Source organism: Sarcophilus harrisii, chromosome 4 (genome assembly GCF_902635505.1).
Source record: "Sarcophilus harrisii chromosome 4, mSarHar1.11, whole genome shotgun sequence".
Taxonomy (NCBI): domain Eukaryota; kingdom Metazoa; phylum Chordata; class Mammalia; order Dasyuromorphia; family Dasyuridae; genus Sarcophilus; species Sarcophilus harrisii.
The window spans coordinates 385,665,272-385,680,718 of record NC_045429.1 but is presented as its reverse complement, the minus strand read 5'-3'; the positions used below and the strand labels follow the sequence as shown (position 1 = coordinate 385,680,718).

Below are 15,447 nucleotides of genomic sequence, written 5' to 3'. Positions count from 1 at the left end.
TGTCTCTCTCCATCACAAAATCATTGAACTGGCCTGAATTACCTCCGTGGAGAAACAACTTTTTTGTTAGAATCAAGGTTTGAGGCATCCCTGAACTAAAATGAACAGCTATAACATTGGGTTTCTTACTATAAGTGCATCTTTTCACCAGTTTATGTCTGTGACTGGGACCAGCTTAGGAGAATTGAGTGGATGGGAGAGGGAATAGTTTTACTTCTTTATATGTGGGTGTTTGCTCTTTTATGGTGTTTTTGTTCACTTGTCTGAGAAAGTTAATAAGAATATATTTCCATCTATCATAAACCTTTCCTTAAATTGTATAAAGATACTGGAATAATCCTTATTTGAGTAGCAGGTCTGCAGAAATGAGGGCAGATTGGTATAGATAGGTAGTTTAGATTTGCATTCATGTATTTCATTCCTGCTTCCCTCCTGAGCAGCTGTAAGAAACAGCCAGCCATTTTTTTCTGATGATTAAAAAAAGAGGAAAGCAAAACTTTAAAAGACATGAAGAAGACAGTTTTTAATTAAAGAAAACAAGCGGAAAAGAAACTGGTGTATTAATAAAAGAAACATTTCCCTTACTGGGCAGTAACAAGAGAAAGCTGCCCCCAGGTCTCCATCTAGTACCATCAGTAAATACCCCATCCTCCCATCCCCTTACTTGCCCCAGTATCCCTAGCTCCCTTCAGAAAACTTCTTGAAGTGGAATTTTACAGGCCTCCTAGTGAGCCTATAATCCTGGATACTTTTAATCTTATTTATTGGAGTGTATGTTTGTTTTTTCATATTCTTAAGGGGATAATAGGAAAGGAAGGGAGAGGATAAAAAGCTTCCATTTCAGGTCAAAACCAGAATTGTGTAGAAGTAAGAGAGAGAAGAGGGCAAAAACCGTGAGAAGCCTTTTAATAAGAACATTGGAAAATGTTCTCTTTTAGTAGTTCTTTGCATTAGCAAAGTTCTCTTTCTTCTGTTCCACATAGAGGCTGCTCTCTGCTTTTCTTCTTTTCTTTTTGAGAGTAGAGCTAAAATGAGAGGCTGTTTTTTCTTGTTTCTCTTGAAGATCCCTGTTATAGTTCCTAGCAGTCACCTTTAAGTGGAGCAGCCTTTTGCTGGGGAATAAAAACAAAATGCTAACATCACTGGTGGCCTCTTGCTGCTCAAGTGCAACCATTTTGGAAGGTAATTTGGATTTCCTGAGGAAACATGTCTATGCATTTTGACTCAAAGATCCCACTTGTAAGCATCTATCTGTTCCAAGGAGATCAGAGACAGAAAGGGAGACTTCATATATGCTAAAATATTCACAACTACGCTATTTTTGGTAGCAAAGAAACAAAGTAGATGCCCATTGATCAGGAACAAACAAATTGTGTGCATGGATGTGATAGGATGACCTTGTGTTATAAAAGACAAAAAGAGTGAAGAACTCAGAGAAAGACTTAGATGGGAAGACTTAGATGAACTGATGCAAAATGAAGTTAGCACGATCAGCAAAGTCCCTGATGTAGTTACTAAGTGGGAAGAGTAGTAGCTGCAGGTCTCAGGGTTCAGGACCAAGGTTGGCCTGAAGGAAGGGAGGAGAAAATGCAGCTCCTTCCCTTCTTGGCTGGATTTGGAGCCTTCGTTTCTGATTTTGTGCTGGTTAGTTTTACTGAATGGCCTTCCTTCCCTACCTGCACCCACTTCCTGCTTTCTTTCAGCCCATCATTGTAAGGGATGGCTCTGCTCTCTGGGGGAGTTATGTTTGGAAATATAGTTAATGAAGATCATAAAGAGATTATAGAAGTATGTATTTATAACTGAAAGGATCTCATGATGCCCTCCAGTTCAACACGCCCATCCACTCTCCTCATTTGACAATTTGGGAAACTAAGGTCAGAACAGGAAAGCTTGAGATCATAATTAGTAAGTCACAGTCCCACCTTTCACATTTACATGCTTTATATTTGCTAAAATAGTTTCCTTAGAGCAAAATCTGTAGGCAAGTCCATACTGTGGATGGGATTATATAAACAGCCAGTTGTCACAGTGGATGAAGTTAGGAGGCCCAGATTAGCTGTGTAATCCTGGGGAAGTCACAACCACTGACTCAGTTTCTTCATCTATAAATGGGAATAATTGTAGTACTTACCTCCCAGGGTTGTTATGGAGATCAAATCCTTAAGTTTCCATATAAATGCTAGTTGTTACCATTTCTGTTTTTAACTGATGAGGGACCTAAGGCCTGAGAGCTTGAGGGATGTGTCAGCGGCCATAAAGCCAGTCATTGTTAGAGCCAGGATTCAGACCCGTTTCTACTCTTTCCTGTTGTCCCTAATGCTTGAGCTCTTCAAGCTGCTTAGTGACAACTTTGGGGGTCTGTTGTATAAGGGATTTGTAAGGTTGGACCAGAGGCTGTCAGAATTTTCTCCTGCTTTTGAGATTCTTTCATACCAGTCCAGAAGTACCGATTCAGTCCTTCCTTGATGCCAGGTCCTGTGCTAAGGGCTGAGATGTGTGACTTAAGCCAAGTACAGATGTCTCTCTGAGCCTCTGTCATCCACTTTGTAAGTAAGGTGACATAAATTAATAAGTTCTTAGTATTGTGGAATTGAAATTGTGAATTAAAGTGATAGGGAAATGAGTTTGTAAGAGTACTCTTGTTTTTATTTGCTTGTTTTTTGACTTGAAACTGCTTATGTTCCCCCATGACATGTGAGGCCATGTGGTTCTTAATTAATGAAGAGTTTTTTCTTACATCAGTCAGTCAGTCCATGAGCATTTAAGTGCCTGCTATGTGCCAGACTTCACGCTGAGTGTTTTCTTGCATTTTGAGGAGAAAGTGCTCATAGGGCCAGAGGAGCCCAGGGGATGGAGGGCTGTGCCCAGAGACCAGGAGACTCCTCCTTCTAACCCCAACTTCAGACACGTCCCTATCTGCCTCAGTTTCCTCACCTGTCAAATAATCTGGCGAAGGAGAGGGCTAGCCGCTCCAGCATCCCTGCCAAGACAATCTTAATGGGGGCCATGAAGAGGCAGACAGTGGAGCCAGGGCTTTCCCCACTGTGCCCCTCCGCCTCGAATCAGTCCTTACCTGGGCTTCTCCAGCTTTCCTTTTTGGAAGGAGATCAGTGGGGATGCCTTTTCTGGTAGGAAAGTAAGTCAGGTATGGTTAAGCTCTTCTAGTCCATATGAATCATGACTTGAAAACCATCCAGGAGGAAGCAGAATGGGGCCCACGAGACAGCTCAGCATACAGTCCCAAATGCCATTGAGTCAGACTCGTTATTTTCAGGGAAATCAAGCCTATGTGGACTTTGCCACAGTGCACTCTGCCTTTTGTTTTTGACTATCATGGAAGAAATTCTTAAGTGCGGCTTGGTGTCTTTTGGGGGGGGTGGTGCAAATGAATCTTGAGTCATTTTGTGCTTCCTTTGCATTGGAGCATTTAAGATTCCCACCCTATGAGTGTTAAATCCCCGTCCTAGTTATTTTAGGAAACCAATTCGGGAAAGGGGAAGACGTGGTGAGCAGAACACAGCGTTCAAAGCGGGGAGGGTCCCAGTCCACCTGGCTGTTTGCTGTGTGGGAAATAGCTTTTCCAGAAAGAAAGCGATGAAATCATGGATGGGTTGCAATCATCCCCAGTAGGAGAAGTTCCCATACTATTCGAATCACACATTTTTAGCATATTGATGTGTTAGCGTGCTCTGTGAGAGAAGATACTAGTAAGTGCACTGCCTTGTCTCGCTTCGTCAGTTTGGTTTCTAATCCTGAAACTCATAATTAGACTAATGTTTGGATTTCTAGGGGCCTAAAAAAGATAGAGGGGTCAGAATGTGTGGGAGGGGGAAGGGAAAGGGGAGAAAGAGGGAAAGGGAGATGGAGAGGGGGGAGAGAGAGAAAGGAGGGGGGTCTCTCTTCTAGAGTCATTACAACATGTAAAGGGTAAGAAATTGGTGACATACATTTCATGAATGAGAGATTGAGGCAGTAGCTGCAGAGAGTTGAGGAAATTTTCCAAATGTAAAATTCTCTTTCCCTGAGCTCAGTCTAGAGTCAAGAAAGCATCATGCTAAGTGTTGAGTGTATTAGTAGACCCCCTACCCATTACAAACCCGGTATTTGTAAATGTTTATGCATATTGCTTCTATGTGTATGCATATTGCTTAATAATGAGGAATTCTTTTTTGTACCTTGCCTGTGTGTTCTGAAATTTAAAATTTTTATGTGTACATGAGTATACAGACTACACAAGAAGAGAGACAAATAAGAGATTCAAAATAAAGTGCCATGCCATGTTAAGTTTGAAAGGAGGAAGATATTATTACTGACCTAGTTTCTACATGAAGCCTGTCTTGACCCTCTCTTTCATTCTCCTTTTCCCCCTTTGTATTTAATTTGTATATATTTTCTATTTTTTTTTTTTATGTTTGTATTGTTTCTTCCTGAAGGCAGAGATTATTTTGTCCTTGTCAGGATCACCTTTGTGTCCCTAGTTGTAGAGCATGTCTGGTATATAGTAGATACTTAGAAATGCTTAAGTAGATAGATGCATTGGGATGGTTTGAGTAGGGCAGAGACCTGGGGATCCTTCAGTGTACTTGAGTTAGGCCTTAAAGGAAGATAGAAATTTAGCAGGCAAGAAGAGATAGGCTGATCTCTGCTTTTCTCTTGTCAGAGTTCTAAGTACAAATGGCCAGGGATGAGAAGGATGACAAAGTCACTGGTCACAACAATAAATTAACCTCAGCAAGCTGCAATGTCTGTGTCATGTGATCAAAGATTGGGAAAACTGGGGTTACTTGAATACTGGCCTTTGTTCCAGAGATTTTTTCTTTTAATTAGGTGAAAAGGCCTGTCTGAAGTAGAGGAAATCAACAGATTAAAAAAAAAAGTGTCATTTAAATTAGGCTAAGGGAGTTGCCTAATAAGGGTCTTTGATGGCCTGCTTGAACAAAAAGTTAAGATTGAGCCTTGTAATGAACATTTTTGTATGAAAACGAATGCATCTGTAGTACTAGAAAAGTTATTCTTTTAAGTATTGTAAACCTCTCCCTTTTGTATAAATTAATTTACTTTCACTTATGGCAAGTTGGTCTTGTTAGCTGTCCAGGGAGAAGATTTGATGAAGGTTTTTCAGAAATCTAGAAAGCTAGAGCTAGAAAGAATATTGGGGATTATCTCATTCAGCCCCTTCTTTGGACAGATAATTAAAATGAGGTAATGTGATGTGACTCGAATAATGTCACACAGATGACAATTGTTATCGTCACCCTCTTAGGAATAATAATAGCAACACATTTATATTGTCCTTCAGGAATTACCTCCCAATTGTTGATATATTTATCTTAAAGATGAAGAGGCTCAGCCCTAGAGAGAATGCTGAAGCCTACAGACCCAGGCTCAGAATCATTTTTAAGTACATACAGTAAAATACATTCGGTTACAATTAGAACAAAATTATGTTGAAATAAGGTGGCTTTTTTCTGTCCAAGTTGATAGAGCCAGGGTCAAGAATCTCTTCTGAGGACCCCCTTGAACAAATGAAAGTGAGGGGTGGGGCAGCTAGGCCCTGCAAGGCCCATCCTTTGGGGCCAGGTCTTGTGCAGCTGGAGGATGTGCAGGCAGTGTCTGGGGTGGGGATGGGAAGGGAGGGATGGAGACGGTTGAGAAGATGGTTTTGGGAGAGTTCAGCCTTTAATTTCATGACTTTCCCTGGTCTCCAAAATTGGGGAGGTCTGGCAGGCCAGAGCGAGGCCGAAAGGGGTGCAGAAGACCCTTTTCTCTACCAACTGATGGCTTATGCCAGGCTCTCCCACTTCCAAATCAGGCTTCCGAGGGTCATTCCCTGAGCCCAGGGAGCCAGGGAGAATACGAGAAGCCTGCTCTGGTTTCCAGCCTCTCCAAATGCATCTTACTTCCCACTAAATCCTCTTGTCAGGATTCAGGGCTTCTGGCACTGCTCCCTTTCCCCTTGTCAGATAGTCTCCTCCCTGGGTTTCCATGCATAGTCCTTTGGGCTCCCCTCCTCTCGCCCAGTGGCTCCTCCTTAGTCTTCTTTGGTAGATAATTAGCTGGGACCTTGTGGGCTGACTTCTCTCCAGGCAGGTTCCCCTGCCCCACTGCCCCCAAACCCTTCTCTGCTTCCTGCCTCCACACCCCTTCTGCAAGGCTCTCTGTGAGAGTCCTTCCTCCTCTGGATTCTTATACCTCTGGTTCTATAATTTATGAAAAACTTCATGGTGTAGTAGGAAGAACATTGAACTTGGGAGTCAAGTGAAATGACTGATTCTACTATAGCCCAGAAAGCTCTGTGGATTCCATTTTCTCATCTGTAACCAGAAAAAATGATCATGAACCATGGGGCCTTGTGGTGGGAGAGTCTCAGCGAGTTGTCAGGGCCTTGGGACAGCTGGCCTTGCTCCTGTGGTCTGCCCCGGCCTCTAGCTGACTGAAGGGCCGCTTGGTCCTGGCCCTGGCGTGGCTATAGCGTAGCTCTGGGGCTAGAGCAGGCCCCTGGGGGCAGGTCGTCCTCCTGTCTTTGGGATCCTCACCAGCTGTCCCCTTGTTTCTTTCTCTGTCCCCCCCTCTTCCTCAGATAAAGATGGGCTTGGAACATGATTGTAAGCGTGTTTGTGACCTGCCCCAGTCACTTGACTGTGGTCCAAAGGACAGACCTTTCCATCCAGACTCTGCCCCTAGTGTGGGAATATTCTGTGTCATCCTAGGAGACATGACATGGTGGGGAAGGGAGGGAAGGGGAGAGGGAGGTCGATCCATGGGAAAGAGCTATCCCCTCTCTCAGAATCAATCATTGGGTTGTTGTGGTTGTCTAAATCGGCTTTGACAGAAGATTAATTCAGTTAATGGGGGTCATGTGAAGAGTCCACAAGTGGGCGGTCCCGGCAGCTGGGTGGCCTTGAGTCTGGAGCCAAGAAGACCTGAGTTCTTGCTGGCTGTAGGATCCTGGGCGAGTCATTTAAATGCTTTCCACCACAGTGTTCATCTGTAAAATGGGGATAACCATAGGAGCAAATGAGAGGATATTAGACACTTTATAAATGCTCATTCCCTTGACTGGGGGCTACCCCTTGGACACTTTAGGGATTTCTGGGCTTGGTGGCCTTTTCCCTTAGAGCCGCTAAGACTATTGGATATTCATACCAGAAGCTGCCCAAGGCTCTGATCACATCTTTGTCACTCTCCCAGCCAATCTGGACCAAAGGGAGGGAACTCTTAACTCATTTCAGGGAACATTTGAAATGTCAGTCACCATCTGCTAGGGATGGTCAAAGCGTCTGCATGGGCTATGTTAGTAGTCTGAATTGTCCAGCTCTGGGCCTGGGAGGCTGCCTTTCTGTGGTCGGGAAGCCTCTTCTCTGATGTGTTCTTCTCCTTCAGCCTTAACAGCAATCCGCCATGTTGGGGGACGCCATCATGGTGATCAAAGGTTTAGCCAAGCTGACACAAGCTGTCCTGGAGACCCAGCTGCAGTACCTGGGCTTTGGCGGCGAGATGATCACAGCCGCCAGGGCCCTGCAGACTACAGCCGAGCAGCAGTTCAGCGCTGTCATGGCAAGAGTGCAGGCAAGTTGGCTCTTCTTTCTGCACGTCCTTTCTGGTGGTGGGGAAGGAAGTGGTGGAAGTGGACGGCGACCTCCAGGCGAAGTCCAAGCCCTTTGTGGGATTGGCGATTAAAGCCATGTCCTGGTGGCCTCCCTCACTGCAGAGTGGGCCAGGCCATTTAGGTTCTATCTCCCTCTAAAAAGGGGGCCAGGATCTCACTGTTGCCTGGATTCTGGGGAAGAAATAAACTGTCAGAGCTCAAAGGGCCCTAAATATCAGAGCGACTCTTGTTTTACGGGCAAGGAAATGGAGGCCAGATCCAGGGTGGAGCCAAGGACTGACCGAGGCCCTCTGGCTTCAGGACTCCGTGCTGCCCTGCACTTGCTGCCATTCTGAACTGGGTTGGAGGGGCTGAAAGCCGTCCTCACCATCCTGAAGCTTTCTGGACAGGGCCCTAGCATGAGGTCACTCTTCCCCAATAGCGTGGGTCTGCCAAGGCTAGCCAGCCTGGGAGACGGGTGGCAGGACCAAGGCGCTCCCTCCCGGGACACAGGCTCAGTTGGATGGAAGGTGGGGAGGAGCCTCTCCGTCACATGCTTGCACCCACTCCATCTGCTGGCCTCAAAGTCAGGGTGGGCTCAGGTAGTCGCATTTTACAGTCTTCAGCACCATTCCCACAAAACCAGCGGAGCCTTGAGGGACCCCAGCCTGGCTTCTGGAATATTCTAGAGACAAGTGGGTCAGCTGTCTGCTCTGGGCAGCACCACTGGCCTTGGGCCGTGCACAGTCCTCCACTGCAGGAGCTTTCTGCGGGAACAGAACAGTGAGCCAGGTGGGCTGTCAGAACCCCTTCCCCACTTCTGGGGCCAGAGGCAGGGTGCAGCCTGGTCACGGGGAGGGAGGAGCTTGGTTATTATTGTTGTTCTTATTGTTATTATTTTTAGCCATCCGTGCCCAGAACTCCTCCAGCTTTTTGGTCTGTTTTTGAGCTGAAAGTTGTAAGTGAAAAATGGACAGCACAGAGCACGTTTACAAGTTTGGTGCCCAGAGCTTGTCACACTTTGAGAGTTCCTTGGTCTTAATTTCAGTTGCAATGTGTTTGTTATTTGTGTAGTGTAATTCTTTTATTCCCTCCCCTCTTCTACCCACTGAAAACTCTTTCAAATTCTACTTTTAGATTATGTTTTTACTTTCTTTAGTCACAGACTTTATAGGTCACTTGTCCAATCCCCTTTTTTCCACCCGAGGAAGCTAAGGCCTGAGGCAGGGGCTGTGTGGGGGAAGGAGAAGGGCAGATTCAGGCTGAGAGGTGAGGGGTCTCTGCTTCCTAGTAAAGTACTCTCTCTCTCTACTTGTTTTCTTCATACCTGTCATATCCCACAGAGACATGTTCACAGTGGTCACCTCCTCCACAGGGAACCTGTCAGACTTTGGGAGAATTCAGGGTCAGAAGGAAATTCCCCAGGGAAGACATCTCTGGTTTTCCCCCCTTCCTTTGGAGAGGCAGAGGGGGGCTTCTGGAGTGGGTGAACTCTCAGCAGACTCTCCCATAAAAGGAATACCTCTCCCCTGCCTGTATAAAGAAAGAACTGGGCGACTTGTGGCTTCTCCTCCTGCCCCTGGCCTGTCTCTGCCCTCCTCTCCGGGGTGCCCTGGAGAGTAAGCAGAGGGGAGAGCTTCCTGTCCTGTCCTCCACCCTGACAAGTGTGCATTCAGGCTCTTCTAAATACTGCACGCTGCCAAGAGAGCCCTGTCGCAAGACAGGGGCCTTGTTCTTACACTTCTCTCTCAGGGGGAGCTGGACAGGTAAGTGCCTGTGGTCCTGCCTTGGCCACCCATGGTCACTGACCATGGAGTGTATAGTAGAGGCAGCTGATTTCACAGTGATAGAGCCTGGGAGCTGGGCTCAGCTCAGGCGCAACCTTGGACACTTCTTGGACCTACCCAGGGTGTTGTGAGGATCAAGTGAGATCCCCTTTGTAAAAAGCACTTAGTGTGGTATCTGGTACATCATAATGAAGATAAATAATCCTTTATTTTATCCTTCAAAGATTTAATCATCTTCTGCCTTTCTTCAGGATATGCAGTATCTTTCCCCACTGTCACTTGATAAGTGATCAGGGAATAAAGAGTAAAAGAAGAATATTAAAATGATAAATAAAGCACAAATTCTAACCGGGCTGCTCTCTTCCTCAGTAAACTGTAGTAGCTTCCTCTTATCTTTTAAGTTCAAATTCAGACACCTTTCTTCAACATTCAAAACACTTTGTAACTTGACTCCAATCTACTTTTCTACTCTTAATCTGTATTACTTCCCTTAAAGCACTCTATTGAACTATTGAACAAATTATTGTTAGTTGTTGTTGAACTAACTATTGTTCAATTAGTTTTGAACAATTGTTGAGTGCATTGATGTTATCCCATATGTTATCCCATAAATTATTATAATGTACTATTTATCTCACCATATGTTATGTCACTATCAATTATCCCTCACTCATCTGCCTGCCTTTGAACAGACTCTTTCCACTCCTGGAATGCATCTTTTCTCAACTCTGCTGCCTCTTAAAACCCCTCATTTCTTTCAGAGTTCAGATTAAGCACCATTTAAAAGAATTTATTTTATTTCAAACTTAAAAACTAAAACAAGAATTTCTATAACAAAGTAGAATAGAAAAAAGATCGCTGTACATGAAACTGCATATCTGCTACATACAACTTGCTACTCCTTTTAAAAATATAACAAAATTCTTGAGTAACTTTTTTTCCCTTTCGTCCTTCTCCCTTACCCTAGAGATGGCTACCCTTAGACACAAATATGTATACATATGTAAAACCATCCTATACATACTTCTATTTATCAATTCTTTCTCTGGATGTAGATAGTGCCTTCTTTCAATGGCCCTTTGTAGTTAAGTTTGGGCATTAGTAATAGTTAAAATGATTTAGTTATTCAAAGTTGTTCTTAAAATAATCTTGTTGTTACTGCTTATAATGTTGTCTTGGTTATGCTCATTTCACTTTCATGCAGATCTAGCCATATTTTTTAAAGATCATTGAGCTCCTCATTTCTTACAGCACAGGAGTATTCCATCTCGGTCATATATCACAGCTTGTTTGTCCACTTCCCAGTTGACAGGCACCCCTTCTTCTACCTGAACCCCTTTTGCACCCTCTATCTACTAGCATCTTTTCTCAAAATGGTTTTGTTTTTATTTTGTCTCTATTTATGTATGCATATGTGTATATGTTGTCTTTTGGATTAAAGGAGCTTCCTTTCCCCCACACACCCCTTACATTGTCATTGCCCCTCTGTGCCAGGCACTTAATAAATAGTTGATTGGTTGATACATTGATACATTTACTCCTTCCCAAGTCATATAATGCATTCTAAAACCAAGTTTTCTTTTGTCCTCTCATGTTAAGGTTCCCATGTTAAGTGAGAGTTCTGTTTTGGTCATCTCCAATGTGACTTTTCCCCTAGGATCTGCTAGTCTAGAAGGGCCACACATGACTGTGATTAACCTGCTTATGCAGATGGGAAATTGGCACAGTATGGTGAGAAAGCAGAATTCAAGGTCACTGAGGGTCAATTAATGGGAATAACATGGATCTGAAAGTCAAGAGATCTGAAGCCTCCTCTTGCTCATCAGGATCGCCTGACCTTGCGAGAGGCCTGTGTGACTCCTTCTTATATTTAAGGCCCTCCAAAGTTTGACTCTGACTTACCAAGCTACCCTTGCTTACTCCTCATCATTGGTGCCCAACCAGATGGAGCTGCTGGGACTCTGCCATCTCTTTGCTGCTTGTGTTCACACAGGTCTAACCTCTCTCCATTCCAGTATTCCTCATCTTAGAGGGCCCAGTTCTGACTTCTCTGACATCCCTCCTGCTGACAAGAGTGTTCTTCCTCCTCAGGTTTTCCTAGAACACTCGCCAGGAGCGCCTCTCCTGTGCTCCAATCTCACTGTGCCTTGTACTTCTGGGTCCAGAGATTCTTAGCCTAGGGTCTGTGAATTTATTTAATTCAGTTTCCCTAGCCTCTGTGTAATGAATGGAGAATTGAGGGAGAAGGTAGGTTTTGCTTCCTTAGAAGCCCTTGAAAGTAGAAAAAATCCAGGATAGTCACAGGAAGTGCTATCTTCAGGTGGAGCTCTGGAGCAGGACTTCATGGGCAAGACTTGTTATCTATCCGGCCGGGCCTTCCTCTTTATTTCCTCTGAAACCTTGATCTCTCTCTCTCTTTTTTTTTTTTTTTTTTTTTTGGCAGGGTACCGATCAGGTCCAAGAGCACTATCCAGACACCGGGGACGATCTAGGCTCTGAATTCCGCTCCTCAGAGGCAGAGGAGGCTTCGGACTTTTCTGCCTCCACGCCTCCTCCTCCGTTTCCTGGACAGCTCCACAGAGAGGGCCCTGCTCCTGCTTATGCTTCAAGTGGACCTTTTGGGGAAGCGGGGGCTTCAGGCCAGCCCTTTGGTCCTGCCTCAGGGAGAATCCATGGGAAACTTTTTGGAGACTCTAGGGACCCGTTTGCTGCCCCAGGCGTGTCACGGAGGTTTTTCCACCAGGACCAGTCTTCAGTGGGGGGCCTCACTGCGGAAGATATTGAGAAAGCGCGGCAGAGCAAGGCTCAGGCCGGAAACAAGCCTCACAAACAGATGGTACGGGAGGGGGCCAATCGAGGTGGGGAAGTGGGGCTAAGGGCAGGGGATCTGGTGTTGCCTCCATTCCCTGGCGAGCTGCTTCTCTCTAGCATCTGGAGGGGCATCTGCCTGGGAGGTACAGGTCATCTTAGGGGTCTAGGAGAGAATAAAAGGGATGGGGAGGGAGGAGGGCAGGTGGGGGGTTCAGTTTTAGTCCCATTGCATAGGAAGAAAGGAGGGTTTTTCCTCTGGAGGCTCATCCCCTCTCTGCCCTGTATTTACCTTCATGGACTGCAGGATCCTTGGTTACTCTAGGAGTGCAGCAGTGACAAGACTGGGTCCCATGTCAAGTGGCAATTTCTGAGGTGTATGCAACATGGAACAGAAAGGGAGGTGGGGGGCCCAAGGGTTTCATGAAGGCTTTGTGGTCTTCCCCAGCTTCCTTTGATAGCTGTTTCCTTGCCTCTGGCTTACCAGGGAAGATGGCTGTAAGCTGATCAGCTAAGTCCTGGAACTTAGAAGGGACCTTTGAAATCTTCCAGTCCAGCTGGTTCTGTTTACAGGGGAAAGAACTGACCCCCTGAGGCGAGGCAGCTTGCTCAAGGCCACACAGGGACTTCTCAGTTAAGCCAGGATTTGACTCCTAGTTCTCTGGTCCAGAATGAGGATTAATGTGATTATCTAAAGGAAACACTTCAACCTCTTCTTAGGAGGAAGGTGGTACTGTTACTGTGGTCATTTTATCATCATCATCGTCATCATCACCATCGTTAGTAGTAGTAATGTAACTTATAAATCTAATTTTAACTTCTAGAAGTATAGACTGTGTTGATTGAAATATTACAGCAGTCTGTGGAGTTTATTAGTGTGGAGGGTAGAGACCCAGGATCAGATCTTTAAAAAAGGTCTTAAGTTGAAGGTCTCCCTCCCTCCCTTATCCTCCCTTCCCTCAGACCGGGGTGGGCAAGCTACTCTCTCAGGCTGTGTTGATAGTAAATAGGCCTCAGGAAGCCCTCTCAGTCCCACCCTTTTCTCCCCCCTCCACACTCTGGGATGGCGACCTTCTCAGGCTGAGTCTGGCCGGGCAGGTTGGTAATGGAAACCCTGACTCTGCTGGGCTCTGACTGGTTAATCTCGAACTCAGGCCTTCGTGATGCTGCGAGCTAGGTCCAACTGGCTGTTTCTCTTAAATCTGCCATCTTAAGTGTGGGGCTTCTGGGAGGGGAGCCCGCTGGGCTGCAGACTGTGCTCCCATGCTGATGTGTCATGGTGCTGGCTGAGTGGGGCTGCTGTGCTCTGGCCAGAGGGACTGAGATCAGATGTGAGGATGGGGGGGCACTACACCCATCATATTCAGAGAGGCAGTTAGGGTGGAGCGCTGGGCTGAGAGGGAGACCCAGACGCCAGTCCAGTCCCAGATTCTAGTCGTGTGAGCCTGGGTACTCGCTTCCTCACCGCTAAAAGGAAGCTAACAAGGGTGCCCACCTCCCCAGGGGCTTGTGAGGCTCAAAAGAGAGAGGACTGAGGAAGCACATTGTAGAAATGCCGGTTACCTCTGCACTAGTTCTACTAGAGAGCCAGTTTCAAAGGCAAGAAACAAAATTTTTTTTTTTAAAACTCTTTGTAGTTTTTAACCCATTGCTTTCCTCCACCCCTGAAGAGTTGGATGGAGGGTCTATGTAGTTGTGGACGAGCCCTAAATTCGCGCCCTCCCCTCCTCCTTTCCCACCCCCTCCTGCCCTGGCTCAAGGGCAGAAAGAGCTACATCCCAAAGGGAAGGGGGCTCATTAACATTCTGGGCTGGCTTCTGGCCTCTGGACCTTTGCTCTGTGCTTCCTATTTGTACCTGGGGCTGTTCTCCTTTGAGGGCCTGGGACCTGGCAGGCTTCGCCAGCAGAAATCCCAAAGCCCCCCCCCCCCCCCCCCCCCCCCCGTGACGGCAGTGCAGCGCCCCCCCCCCAGCTCATCTGCCCATGGTGTGTCATGGTTACTTCCCTCTCGACTGGGGTCAGGAAGGTGGGCCCCCCATGAGCCCAGTCTGGCATCAGGGGGCCGGGGCATACGGAGGGGACCCAGGATGAGGGAGCTGAGGCCTAGAGAGACCATGTGACTTACCTGGGGTCACTTGAGCGGGAAGGTTCAGCCATCTTCCCTGCTCCAGACCCAGCACTTTCCCACTGCCTCCTGTCAAACTGCAGACTGCTAGGAGGGCCTTGGCTTGGGTCTTGAGGTCAATGATAGTTGACTGACCCTGGATTAATTTTGGGCCTTCTGTGGCCTGGGGCTCCTTCCCTGGCCTGCCATAGCCCCGCACTAGTGGGTCTTTTGGAGTCCCTGACACTCTGCCGAGGACATGGTGGGTTTAGCTGAAGCAGAGACTCATCCCGGCCGGTGCTGGTGCCCCTCTCTCTCCCCATCTTTGTGGCCCATGCTCAGACATCTCATGAGTTTCTTTTTCCTCCTTCCAGTTAAGTGAGCGGGCCCGGGAACGGAAGGTGCCGGTCACGCGGATCGGGAGGCTGGCTAACTTTGGAGGTAAGCTGGCCCAAGGCATGCTCCTGCCCCCTGCACTCCCGCTCCTGCCCCCTGCACTCCCGCACCTGCCCCCTGCACTCCCGCACACCCAGGAATAGGGGCCGCAGCTTGTTAGATGCTCCTTAAGGTTTACTCAGCACTCACCATGCACCAGACGGGCTGTCCCAGGGCAGGAGGCAGGGTCTGAGGGGATGCCAAGGCCGGGACAAGGGGAAACTCCACCCCACTCCTCTGGCTGCCCATCCCCTGCCCACCTCCTTTGGGCAGCAGCAGCAGCAGGCCGGGTGCTCTGCCCAGGACAAACCTATGGGTGATGCGCTAACCTCCCTGCTCAGGGGCACGGGGGCTCCCTAGGTGTGTCCGGCATCCTCTTCTTCCCCTTCCCCCAGACTGTGGGTCTGCCTACAGTGACTTAGCACTCCATGGTCCACACTCTCTCTAAGGCAGATTTTGCAAGGATTGTTTTCCTGATTTTACCAGGGAGGAGACTGAAAGAAGTGGAAGGGATTCCCCAGTGAGCTCTGAATGGCTGAGCCAAGACCCCCCGCACCCTCCCCCCCATGCCTGCAGCCTTCCCTTTCCTTTCTCTGTCATCTCCTCTGATTCTTCCAAGATGCGTTTGTGGGGGGGGAGGGGCCTCGGCTGCAGGTGGGCTCCATGTCCCTGCGGGCTCCGCTGTTGCACTGCTAAGGGCATATTTTCTCCTGTTGCAGTTC

General features: G+C 47.2%; 1 protein-coding gene across 1 annotated transcript in view; it reads left to right on the top strand.

The window, feature by feature from the left end:
• COQ8A (coenzyme Q8A) overlaps positions 1-15,447 on the top strand; it is a 56,269-nt gene that overhangs the window by 21,055 nt on the left and 19,767 nt on the right. Inside the window, exons 2-4 of the mRNA XM_031967016.1 lie at positions 7,387-7,572; positions 11,822-12,214; positions 14,665-14,731. Coding sequence (XP_031822876.1) covers positions 7,405-7,572; positions 11,822-12,214; positions 14,665-14,731 — 628 coding nt within the window. The 5' untranslated portion in view covers positions 7,387-7,404. The remainder of the gene's footprint in view (positions 1-7,386; positions 7,573-11,821; positions 12,215-14,664; positions 14,732-15,447) is intronic.